Source organism: Chiloscyllium plagiosum, unplaced genomic scaffold (genome assembly GCF_004010195.1).
Source record: "Chiloscyllium plagiosum isolate BGI_BamShark_2017 unplaced genomic scaffold, ASM401019v2 scaf_8596, whole genome shotgun sequence".
Taxonomy (NCBI): Eukaryota; Metazoa; Chordata; class Chondrichthyes; order Orectolobiformes; family Hemiscylliidae; genus Chiloscyllium; species Chiloscyllium plagiosum.
The window spans coordinates 16,007-28,212 of NW_025213687.1; the positions used below are offsets into that span (position 1 = coordinate 16,007).

Consider the following 12,206-nt stretch of genomic DNA (forward strand, 5'->3'; position numbering starts at 1 on the left):
CCCCTCCCCGTCACTCACCCCGTCCCTCTCCGTAACTCTCCCTGTCATTTACCCCCACCCCGTCACCTGTATCTCCTTACCTACACGTCTGATGTGTTAAAGTCCAAGTCTACACTAACCAGTGATTTAAAGCAGAAAGGTTTTTGTAGATGACCATTCCATTATTGGTGGGTATAAACCTGTACTCTCCCTCAACTATCCCGGACACCTCCCTCCCCCCAAGCCTGACCTCTCTCCTTGGAGGGGGCAAAGGGGCCATGTGCAGTCTCCTGTTTGGAACGTTAGCTGTCGTCATCGATTCCAACCTCTCCTTTCAAATGACAAATTAGGGAAATCAAAGCTAGCTTTAACAGTAAGGCTCATGACCCAAGAAAATACTATTTTTAAAAAATTGTAAATTGTTGATTCAGTTCATCTCCGTTTGGAATCTCCACCTTCAGCATCACAATCAACTTCCTGGTTCATTTCCTTCCACACCCACACACACACACACACACCCACACCCCCCCCCCCACACACACACACACACACACACTCGAGGGGCCTCTGCTTATCTTTTCATTTGTAAATTTGTAGCTTTACAGACTCATTCCTGAGTTTCACAACTTCTGACCATAAACGCTCCCCCCAGTGTCCCTGCACAGAGGCCACCCATAAAGATTCTACTCCACAATTCAAACTTGCCTTAGACAACCCTTCTGTCTCTTGTCCCATTAATATCTCCTTTCCCCTTGCACCATCATCACTTTGTCCTTCAGTCTGTCCTCCTTTTCACCCGATCACAAATCTTCCCATTCATTCTGTCCTCACAGAATTGTTATGTGACACCAGGAGGCCCTTCTGCCCATTGTGTCAGTACTGGTTCTTTGACTAGTTTACTTGGTGCCAATCTCCCACCTGTAACTCTGCGCACAGGTTTTAATTCAAGCATCAACCAATGCCCTCCTGAAAGCCTCCCTTGGATCTGCCTCCACTGCACTTCCAGACTGTGCATTTCAGAACTGAAACATTCACCTGCAAAACATTTTAAATTTTACATTCTGAAACAGTTTTTCCCATCTATTTTCAGTCCAGACATCATGTTTATCAAATCTTGTCTGAAATCTCAACTTAGTCATCTCCTCTCCAATCTCTCCTTATGACTGAAGTTTCTCATCCTTAAAGCTATTCTCATAAACATAATCTGTACTCTCTCTGAGGCATTCACATCCTTCCTAAAAGGTGTGCTGTTGAGAACTATATACAGTGCTCCAGCTGAGGTCTAACGAGTATCCTGTATAAGTTCATCATAACATCTCTGCCCTTGCGCTCTGTGCTCCAACTAATGAAGTCTAGAGTACTGTATGCTTTATTAACAGCTCTCTCAACCTGTCCATCCTGTCACCCTTTATGTATCTATACACCCAGATGTCTCTGCTCCTGCACACCCTTTAGAACATACCCTTTATTTTCACTGTCTCCATTGTACCAATGCATCAGCTCACAGTTCTCCACAACAAAACTTCCTCCAACCTGAAAAATATCCATTAACCATTACTCCTTGATTCCTGTCACCCTGCCGCAGTTGTATCAACATTGTGACTGACCTTTTGATACCAGGATCTGATACCAGGATCTATCAGTTTCCTTTCAAGGTGCTGTGTGCCACTGTATCAAACATCTTTTAGAATTCCAGCTACATTAATAGCCTCATCCTCATTTAGCCTCTTCCCTGTTATCTCTTCAAATAATTCCAACAAATCACTTTGACATGATTTTCACTTATCAAAACCATACTGGCTCTTTGGAAATAACCTACATTTGTCCTTCTGATTATTAATTCTAACCCTCATAAGTGTTCCTACAAGGTTGTCACCACTGGCGTTAAACTGATTGGCCTGTAATTGCTGGGATTATCCGTATAACCTTTTTGAACAAGGGTGTAACATTTGCAATTCTCTGACACCACGCCCAAGTCAGAGAACAATGAAAGATTGTGACCAGTGCCCACAATTTCCACTCTCACTTGCCTCAATATCCTCTGTGTATCCATTAGCTCCTCCTTATTAATTTTAAATCTTCCTAGTGACTGAGTTACCTCTCTCCTATCCATGTATTTACTTAAAAACCTTTCAATCTAATTTCTTCCAGTTCTGATGAAGATCATTCTCTTGAAATGCTCAGTCAAATTTTAATTCAGTTCATTCCTCACTTCCTGTTAGTCTCGAATGAAATATCTCCTGATTATCTCAAATTCCATTTTAGTCAATTTATGAAGTTTAGTGAATTAATTTGAACTGATACTGGGCAGTTTGCACAGACTGTTTGGGGTCCATTGGGGATGGCTAGGGGAGGGAGGGGTGTTGGGGGGGGTGGAGTTGGGGTTGTGACCAGGCAAGACCTGGCCCCCCACCTGCTAACGACCAAGGAGAGTCTCACTCTGACTTGCAGAGATAAAACGTCAGTGAGTGATGGGGTGGGGAGGATGGTCAGTGCTGCATTGACCCTGTCCCCTGTAGTGGACCATTGCTCAACTGGGAGCTCAGCATGTGACAGTGAGGACCAAATGGCTCTCCCGGTCAACATTGAAGGAAGGAATTTTCTAGAACCAGAAACTAACATCATGAGTGGACAGTCTATTACTTTAAAATTCTTCACCCCCCTCCCCCCTCTCCATCTCACCAACAGAGTATCATACAGAGACCCCATTGCCAGACTATTCCTTTTGATCGAAGTGACAGATTTGAAAGTAATTATTAATGATGGTGAACAAAGACCATCTGGATCTGATGGAGTGATCTCCTCTTCTTCCTGCTTTAATGATATTGAGCCATCGGTGACCGTGAGGGAATGAAGTGGATCATTTCAGATCACAGCAGGCTGTGTCGTTCCAATCGGTTGTGTTATGGAGATAGTTTGTTGACACACCATCACCCCAGTCTGCAAACAGAGACTCCCACCTGGTGATTCAATTATTTTGTTGATGTCAGTTCAGCAGCAGAGAGTGGGAATGAATGGAGTATGGTTCTCCTGGTGTGTTCCATTCTCAGAGGCAGTTTATTAACTCTCCTCAATCCCCTTTGCTCAGGCTGAGACCTGTGTAACCTTTGACCTCTCCATGAATCAAATGTTATTGTGGTTGTTGAAGCTGGACTCGCCCCATCCACCTCGTGTGGTGAATCCAAGCGGCTGGCGGATTTCCATTATCCCAGTTTGGGATCTTTATGCTGCACTGTTTACCCTGGATTACTGGGACCACTGGAGACACTTTCCCTTGTTGACCTCTGATTGGGTCAGAAGTCACATGCCACCAGGTTATAGTCCAACAGATTTATTTGAAGTCACAAGCTTTCGGAGCACTATTCCTTCATCACACTTCACCTGATAAAGGGGCAGTGCTCCGAAAGCTTGTGATTTCAAATAGACCCATTGGATTATAACCTGGAGTCATGTGACTTCAGGCCTTGACCAGCCCCGTGCTACACCAGCACCTCCACATCACTGCCTCTGATTGGTACTTTCCCATTGGTTATTTTGGCCTGAATTTGTGTTGGCTGATTCTTCATAATATCCTGAGTGTGGATTGATTGTCTCTTTGTGATGTCCTAAATTGAAAGTGAGTCCATTTTGCTGCAGTTCTGACTGAGACGCAGTTTCCTCAGAGAGTCCTGTGCCCTGGGGACTGTTTGACTTCTCCTCCTGCTTCCGGAACTCAGCTAAAGCTTTAGCTAAAAAGCAAATAAGGGAAAGAAAATCAGATGCGTCACTGGGCATTTCAGATTCAATGGCTAATAACAAGACTCCCTTCTTTCAACTGGATTTGCCCCATCGCTCCGACGTTGTCCCAACATCATCCCAACATAGTGGGTGGCACAGTGGTTAGCACTGCTGCCTCACAGCGCCAGAGACCTGGGTTCAATTCCCGCCTCAGGCAACTCTCTGTGTGGAGTTTGCACATTCTCCCCGTGTCTGCGTGGGTTTCCTCCGGGTGCTCCGGTTTCCCCCCACAGTCCAAAAACAAATGTGCAGGTTAGGTGAATTGGCCATGCTAAATTGCCCGTAGTGTTAGGTGAAGGGGTAAATGTAGGAGAATGGGTCTGGGTGGGTTAGGCTTTCGTGGGTCGGTGTGGACTTGTTGGGCCGAAGGGCCTGTTTCCACACTGTAAGTAATCTAATCTAAGTAATCTAATCTAATCATCCCATCATCATCCAAAAATTGCTGCAACGTCGTCACAAAATCATCCCAAAATTGCGTCATCCCATCACCCCAACATTATCCCAAAATCACCCCAACATCACCTCAATAACATCCCATTACCTCATCACCCTAACACTGCTCCAACATCATCCCAAAATTGCCCCATCAACCCAATATCATCCCATCACACTAATACCATCCCAAAATCATCCCAACATGGCCCCAATATCATCCCATCACCTCATCGCCCCAGGGGGTGTGGGGGAATAGGGAAGCATTGTAGCAGCACTGGGGAGTGGGGTGCTGGGTCGTGGGGGGGTGGGATGGGGTGGGGTTGTAGCGACACTAGGGAGTGCGGTGGTGGGGGTAGGTGGGTTTGGTGTGAATGCTCTTGAGAGAGTCAGCATGGATAAGCGCCAAATGATCTTGTTTTGAATGAATCAATTACCTGATTCTCTGTCTCAGTCATACGTTACAGACCGAATTCAGGTTTATTCTTTGACCTGGCGATATATGAACTCAGTTCTTTGTTATTTGTCCACTACATGCCATTGCCTCTGTTTCTAACCCTGTGCTGGCTGTGATCAGGGTGTGTCTGATGGGGACAGTGTAGAGGGAGCTTTACTCTGTATTCAAAGAGTTGAGTGTTTCACTTTCAGTTTAAAATAGTACAGGGAGCTTTACTCTGTCTCTCACTCTGTATTGTACCTCCTGTGAAGTGTTTGATAGGGACAGTGTAGAGCAGGCTTTACTTTCAGTTTCAAGAGTAGAGAGAGCTTTACTCTATATCCTAGCCCATGCTGTCCCTATCCTGGGAATGTGTCATTGGGACAGAGTAGAGGTAGCCTCAGTCTGTATCTAACCCTGTCTTTGGAGTGTTTGATGGAGACAGTGTAAAGGGAGCTCTGCTTTCAGTTTAAAAAAAGGGCTGGGGATGAGTGTGGAGGGATTGCTAACAGGATCTGGTGAATACGGCGGTTGGTTCAGCTGGCTTTACCTGCCAGGGCCTTGCTGTGCTGTGAGGCTTCAGTGGCGAGACTGTACGAGAGAGTAATAATCCGCTCCCTCTCTCTCTCTCCCAGCTGCATGGCTCGATCTGCAGCGGCCCAGTTCCCAGCTACAGCAGGACTGGAATTAAACAGAAATATACCTTTACTTGATGTGTACTCATGTCCAGCAAGGCCAGAGGCCTAGATCCATGATACCGCTGCAGTGAGTAGGACCACAAGCAGCTACAGGGAATAGAATAGAACACAGCTCCTCAGCGCCGAAATAATAGAGATCCCCCCCCAGCAGAATCCCAGAATAAGAGGGACATAGCCCCCACCCCCCGAACCCTGGAATAACAGGGACACAGCCCCCACCCCCCGAACCCTGGAATAACAGGGACACAGCCCCCACCCCCGAACCCTGGAATAACAGGGACACAGGCCCCACCCCCCGAACTCTGCAATAACAGGGACTGATTGGGGAGTGCAGTGATTCACTGGGACCATAGATAAAGGCTGGAGGTCACTCTGTTCAGTTGTGAGTGACAACTGGGGCAGTACTGGGGAGTGTGGGGAATGTGGGGGTCAGTGAGTCGGGGTGGGGAATGTGGGGGTCAGTGAGTCGGGGTGGGGAATGTGGGGGCGTGAGTCGGGGTGGGGAATATGGGGGTTGAGGATGTGGGCTGGCTGCTGAGACACAGGGTATTATGCCATTGGTCACTGGGTGAATGTGATGGGGGAAGGTTACGATGGTGTAGATCAGTGTCCCCCCCTGGAGGTCAGACTAAAGTATTGAATGTTCCGTCAGAGACCAGACCACAATAAAACCAAGAGAAGCAGTCAGTCAGTCTGAAACAATGACATTTATCAAAGATCCTGTTGTGGGGGACAGATCGTTGTGACCAGGAATTCCAGCCTCTCTCTCTCACTATCCATTGTCCCGACTCGTGAACCTCACTCAATATTCTCCAACCTGTCCAAACAAACAGAGTAGACAACAGCTAAATAATTCAACACAATCAATCAGTTAGACAGCTGAAACCAACATTACGGACCCTGAAGTGCTCTCCTTATCGGAAAGAGAGCATGTTAAGGACAGTAAACACAGATTTAATAACAATCTCTAAAGGAAATTGGATAAATTGTTGAAAATAAATGGTCAGGACTCTGGGGAAGCAGCAGGGAATGGGATTATCAAAGAGCTGGCAGTTACACAATGGGCCGAATGGCCTCTTTAGGACCTGTCTGGTTCTGAGGTTCCTCACCTGGTCTTTGCGATCATGGTCTTGATTTTCTGCAATGTTCTTTCCTTCTCCTGCAGCTGCTCTGGGCTAAGGGGTGTCCCAGGGTCTGCATCGATGTATCGGGAGGTGATGATTACCTTACTGGGATTACACTGTAAGGAAATTAACTCGTTATTAACTCACAGGCCCAATTGGACATGAAGTTCCAACAACGGTGGAAGAGTCTGAAAGGGTTCATACCCATAAGTGCTGGATTTTACATCAGCAGTGTGTGACAGCAAGACAGAGCCATTGTTGTTCAGAGGGACACAGCGAAAGTGGGGGTGGGAGGGGGAAGAGATTAGGAGAGGTCCAGAGGGGAAGTCGGTGGGTGGTGGGGTGAGAGAGCTGGGGGGGGGGGCAGCAGGGGGGAATATAGAGGGATACAGAATGGGACAGGATCTACTAGTTGCTGCCCCTCCCCCAGGGCCCTCTTCCCTCCTCACCCAGGGGATGGGGGGGGGGGTGTGGAGATTTCCCTGTGTCCGATATCCCTATCCCCACCACCAGACTCAGGCATGTACGGGAATAGCACACAAAGTCTATGTGATGATGTCAGCACTTGGAATGAGTGTTTCCTAATGAACACGCGTGTGCAGTTACCCACACTGTCATTTAAATTCAACAAATACATCTGGAATTAAAATCTGGTCTAAACATTAACCATATTGTCAAAAAACTCCCCATCTGGTTCACTAATGTTTTTAGAGAAGGAAATCTGCTCTCCTTACATGGTCTGGCCGACATGTGGTTCGAATCCCACAGCAATGTTGCTGACAGAACTATCCTCTGGGGCAGTAAGAGATGCCCATATACTCTGAGGTGGGCATTTAGCATCACCCAGCATGACTAAGCTGGACTGTCAGTCTCAGTAACAATGTCGATCAGATCAATGTAACTGGGACCTCATCATTATCCAACAACAAACTACATCTTGTTTAAGACCACAGTCTCTACAAAACAGACTCCCAGGTGGATTTTGTCCATCAACAAAAGACCAACTGCATCTGTCAACTCCAACCAGGGCAGGCCACAAATCTACCAAAGAGCTCCTCTGCCCTGGTAAGCCGTAGTGAGGCTTCATCCTGTGATATCAATTGTCCACACTCACACCGTATCCATTCCCACTCATCCTCTCCCTCTCAGTCCCACCCACTCCCTCTCCCAACCAGATCCTCCACCTCTTTCTCACAATCACCATTTCTCTCTCCCACCTACGTTCTCCCACTGACAGTTCCTTTGTGGCTGGGGTTCTAACCTTTCATGAAGTAAGTTTTCAGATGTTCTGTGGCATACTTCTTGCTCGGTGCTTAATCATGGTATCTACTGTTCTGTTACTGAGACCCACAAATCCCAGGACTCTGGTGTCAAAACCCTGCTACCATCAGTCCCTAAATGTGACCCTGTCCCTCTTTCTGGTCAGAGTAACTCACATGAAGACAGACTGTTTAGAAAAGCAGGAAGGAGCCTGGCCATCTGGAGATGCTCACCTCTTTTCTGACAATGCGATTATTTTTTTGGGTTTGGTTTTCAGTTGTTGTTCTTGGCGATGATAATGTCATCATCAATTTACTTGATGCAGTCACATTTGGAGTTTCAGGTGTCTCTGACGCAGTCGTTGGTTTGACCAGACTATTCCAGATGTTTCTGGGTTGGGATCGAGAGGCTACCATGTTAGTAGTCACCGGTCTATTGTCCAGGAGGTTCACGGAGTTGCGTTTCGATGCCCTTGGAGAGGCCTCTCTCTGACAAATTAACAAACATGATCTGAATGTAAACTCAACCTTACTCCCTCTTCATCTTCAGCTTCAAACAACACCTTGACCTTATTCTGGATCTTCCAAATCCAGTTGGAAAACACACATAAAGTACTATATTGTGGATGCTGGAAATCTGAAACAAACACAGAATGCTACAGGAGCTCAGCAAAACGAGCTGCCTTTGTGGAGAGAAACAGAGTTAATGTCTCAAGTCTGGTTCAAATCTTCTTCAGTACTGCTAAGTAAAGGACTGAGTTTTATCCCTCTATGTCTTCATCTCAATGAATTTAGGGCACAGCATGACATTGAATTGACCTACTGTTACTTCTACTCTGCGCCTACTTCCTTGGGCAGGAGTCCTCTCTCCTCTCCATGTACCCTTTCATCCATCTCCAATACTTGTCTCCACCTGAACTCCCTCCTAATAGCCTCTTAACTGCCCTTGATCTCTTCATTGAGAATTGTCAACTTGATATCAACTACCTCCATTTTTCTGCTTCCCTCACCTACTCCAACCTGTTTCTCTCTGGACTTTCTGCACGCTGTTCTGTCAGGTCTTTGCCTGACTATTATCAAACCTGTGGACAAAGCTGATGCTGTTGTCATCTGGTGAGTCGATCTCTAGCTTATAGAGGCTGAGCGACAAGCCTCAGACAGTTCCCCCTATCCCCACCTCGACTATGTTACATCACTGAACAGCAGATTGTTGATTCCAGAACTGTCACTGACCTGATCTCCTCCAGAGATCTTCCCTCCACATCTTCCCATCTCATTGTTCCCTCAGCTCACAAAGCCTGTTTCTAATGGACTCGAAACATTAATTCTGCTTTCTTTCTACAGAGGCTGCCAAACCTGAACAGTTTTGCCAGTAATTTCTATTTCTGTTTTGGATCTCCAGCATCTGCAGTTTTTTGTTTAATGTCAGCCTGCTTCTACCTTCTCCCAAAATGAACAAAGGACATTGTCAGACCCAACATCTTAGACTCTTCCTGTCCCACTGAACTTAATTCCTGGAGTTTTGCCTGCATTCTCATCTCACCTCTCCTTGTTTGTTCTCTCTCCAGAATTCAGAATTCACCTGATGATTTACATTAGATCGACACATTCCAGTTTCCTGGCCCCAGCTACCTCTCCTTCAGCAAGTGCAATCCCTCGTCATTCCCATTCCTCATCGAATGGTCTGAAGATTCTCCAATAAAAACAGCAGTTCTGGAGAAGAGTTACACCAGACTCAAAACATGGAACTGTCTCTCCCTCTCGCTCTAAATCTCTCTATGGTTCCTGTAGGAGTTTCTCCAGCACATTATGTTTGTTGTGAGACATACACAAGTCATTGTTGTGAACAAGTTTCTCTACGTCAATCTGGTCAAACACTAAACCATTAAAAACAATCCTGGGACTTTACAAACACGTGGAGAAATTATTGACCATTCCACAGTAGCTCCAGTTACAGAGTGATAGAGATGGGAAGGTGAATTAAGCAGATCAGCTGATGTGAATTCCAGTTCAAAGACTGAACAATATAAAAGTGACCACACATCAGTGAGTGGCAGCAGGAAGAGTGCCATGGGCTGGAGAGTTGTTTGTTTTGGCTGTTATTCATTAACTGTCCCAAATTGAGTTATTTTCTAAAAATTTACTGAAGACACAAACCAAGTTTGATCTGCTCAGTTCAGAGAGGTCTCCCTGATACTGTGATGCTCCTCTGAGCGAGAGTGTTAACCCAGGGGACACTCACCATTAGGGAGGACACAGTCAATCGCCTCTGGGATGGAGCAGCAGAGCCACACCGTTCCTGGAGATGTGCTTCCTGGTGTCTCTTCATTCTCTCCATCTGCTCCTCCGCACTCATCTTCCCTTTTCTGTTTGGGCCAACTGTCGAGGTAGGTTGTCCCTGGAGACACAAAGACAGAGTGTTCCTCCTCAGGCTCTGTGCTTTCCCTCTCATCAATGCTCTGATCTTTCGCATTATTCCAGAGTGGAGTCTCCGTTGGGAAAAGGAAGCTAACTCTGTACAGGAAGCGAAAACCATTCGATTGGAGAGAATGGGCCAGGACACCTGCTCCTTGACAACATGGACTAGGAAAACCAGGAAAAGTGGGAAAGGCCTTGGGATCAGATTGATCCAAATCTCTCTTGACAAGCAGAAACTGATATACAGCATGGCCCCCTTACACCCCACCCAATCCCTGACCCACCCCTCATGGTCACACCCCCATCCATCCCTCCCACCCTTTATGTCCCCATACACCAACCCACACAAACACAGACACACACACACAGACAGACAGACACACACACATAGACAGACAAACAGACACACACACACACAAACAGACACACAGACAAACAGACACACACAGACAAACAGACACAAGCACACACACACTCACTACACACACACACACACACACAGACAAACAGACACACACACAAATCCAAGGGAAAGTTCAGGAAGTTTAAATTTCCAGGTCCCCCACTCCCTGGGCCCTTCGGAAACCTTCGTGGTTTTTGCAGTAACAGCGCTGACTCGGATAGTTCCTCTGGAAAACTTCTCAAATAACCCCTGGGCAAGTGATCCATCAATCACTGCCTCACCACCACCTCCCCCTCCCTCCTCCAGCTCCTTCAGCCGCCCCCATCTTGACCCTTGAAATCAGGTTTCCGGGCCCTGACCTGGAGATGGAGCTAGTAAGGCCATTGCGGGAAGGTTGGTAGCCAATGGGCCCTGATTCCATTTGGAACTGACCTGGGGGTGAGGACTGGGCTGTTTTAACCCCACGATGTATCGAGAGGTGCCCCAAAGGGCAGTGGGAGCATAATCTACAGGAACATGGGAGATGGGTTTGGGATGTGGGGGAAGGTTACCTTATGGTATCCATTAGTTGCTGGATCATGTTGAATGTCAGTTTTCCTCTCTCCCAGTGTTTGTTTCTGTTCTCTATGCAATGGATGAGGTGCTGCAGCAGACTCACTGTGATTAGAGTTGTTAAACAGAGCACAATCTACCTCTTGGGGCAATGGTGGCCTCTCAGGGACATGGTCCGGAGTCTGCAGGGTAAGGCACAACATAAAGAAATGGAATTCAGCTGAACAAGACCCGGCTTCTCCCCAACTCCCTCAACATCACAAATGCACCTTCAGTCTTCTCAGCTACATCAGGAAACCCTGGTGTTAATGTCCAATTATCCACAACGAAGGTGATAATACAGAGTCCCTTGGAGCCATGTGTTTGATTCACTCACCTGCCCATGGGCAGGGCAATGCCCACATGTTGGAGCTGAGTGTGGGGACATTGGAGACGCAGTTTGTGGGGACATTCGGTGCAGCTCAGGAGGCTGTTGCCAGGCAGGGGTAGCTGTCAGTGACATCACTGCAAGGGAAGGGAAAACACAAAGAAATGGCTTCAAGCAGGAGAAACACAAACACTGTTCCCACAACATTCAGCAGAGCCCACTGCCAACAGAGGAAGAACAGGCACAGGGCGAACACGAGGGGAATTCACACTTCGGATTCAGTACCGTCAGGATCACAATGCTATGGGTCCTACAACAATGTGGATGCCATGAACTAGGAGTTCTTTAGGATATAAAAAGAATGCATATAGAGTCGAGAGGAGGTGACTATTGCCAACAGTCTATTCATATAACAGTACATGTGGGACTGTATCCCAGTGAGGGTCAGTGTATGTGGGACTGTACCCCAGTGAGGGTCAGTGTGTATGGGACTGTAACCCAGTGAGAGTCAGTGTGTGTCTGTAGGTGTGTATCCCAGTGAAGGTCAGTGTGTGTGGGACAGTACCCCAGTGAGAGTCAGTGTGTTTGTGGGACTGTACCCCAGTGAAAGTCAGTGTGCGCGTGGGACTGTACCTCAGTGAGAGTCAGTGTGTGTGGGACTCTATTCCAGTGTCAGTTAGTGTGTGTGTGGGACTGTACCCCAGTAAGAGTCAGTGTGTGTGTGAGACTGTACCTCAGTGAGAGTCAGTGTGTGTGGGACT

The 12,206-nt window shown here is 47.0% G+C and overlaps 1 protein-coding gene and 1 long non-coding RNA gene across 4 annotated transcripts in view; one reads left to right on the forward strand and one right to left on the reverse strand.

The window, feature by feature from the left end:
* The window catches only part of LOC122547695, a 16,724-nt gene extending 7,111 nt beyond the window's left edge, over nt 1-9,613 (forward strand). The window contains exon 2 of the long non-coding RNA XR_006311068.1: nt 9,274-9,613. This is a non-coding gene — a long non-coding RNA (uncharacterized LOC122547695). The remainder of the gene's footprint in view (nt 1-9,273) is intronic.
* On the reverse strand, nt 3,391-11,818 carry LOC122547694 (pleckstrin homology domain-containing family A member 6-like). 3 transcript variants are annotated; one of them, XM_043686290.1, is made up of 7 exons: nt 11,455-11,814; nt 11,078-11,260; nt 9,948-10,103; nt 7,940-8,194; nt 6,432-6,562; nt 5,175-5,305; nt 3,391-3,707 (listed from the first exon to the last, which is right to left on the reverse strand). In XM_043686290.1, the coding sequence occupies exons 1-7, from the start codon at nt 11,650-11,652 to the stop codon at nt 3,478-3,480; spliced, it is 1,284 nt and encodes a 427-aa protein (XP_043542225.1). In that variant the 5' UTR covers nt 11,653-11,814; the 3' UTR covers nt 3,391-3,477. The 3 variants fall into 3 exon arrangements, with proteins under 3 accessions (XP_043542225.1, XP_043542227.1, XP_043542226.1); XM_043686292.1 differs by lacking the exon at nt 7,940-8,194 and having other exon boundaries at nt 11,455-11,818; XM_043686291.1 differs by lacking the exon at nt 11,078-11,260 and having other exon boundaries at nt 11,455-11,815.
* Nucleotides 11,819-12,206: the final 388 nt, after the last annotated feature.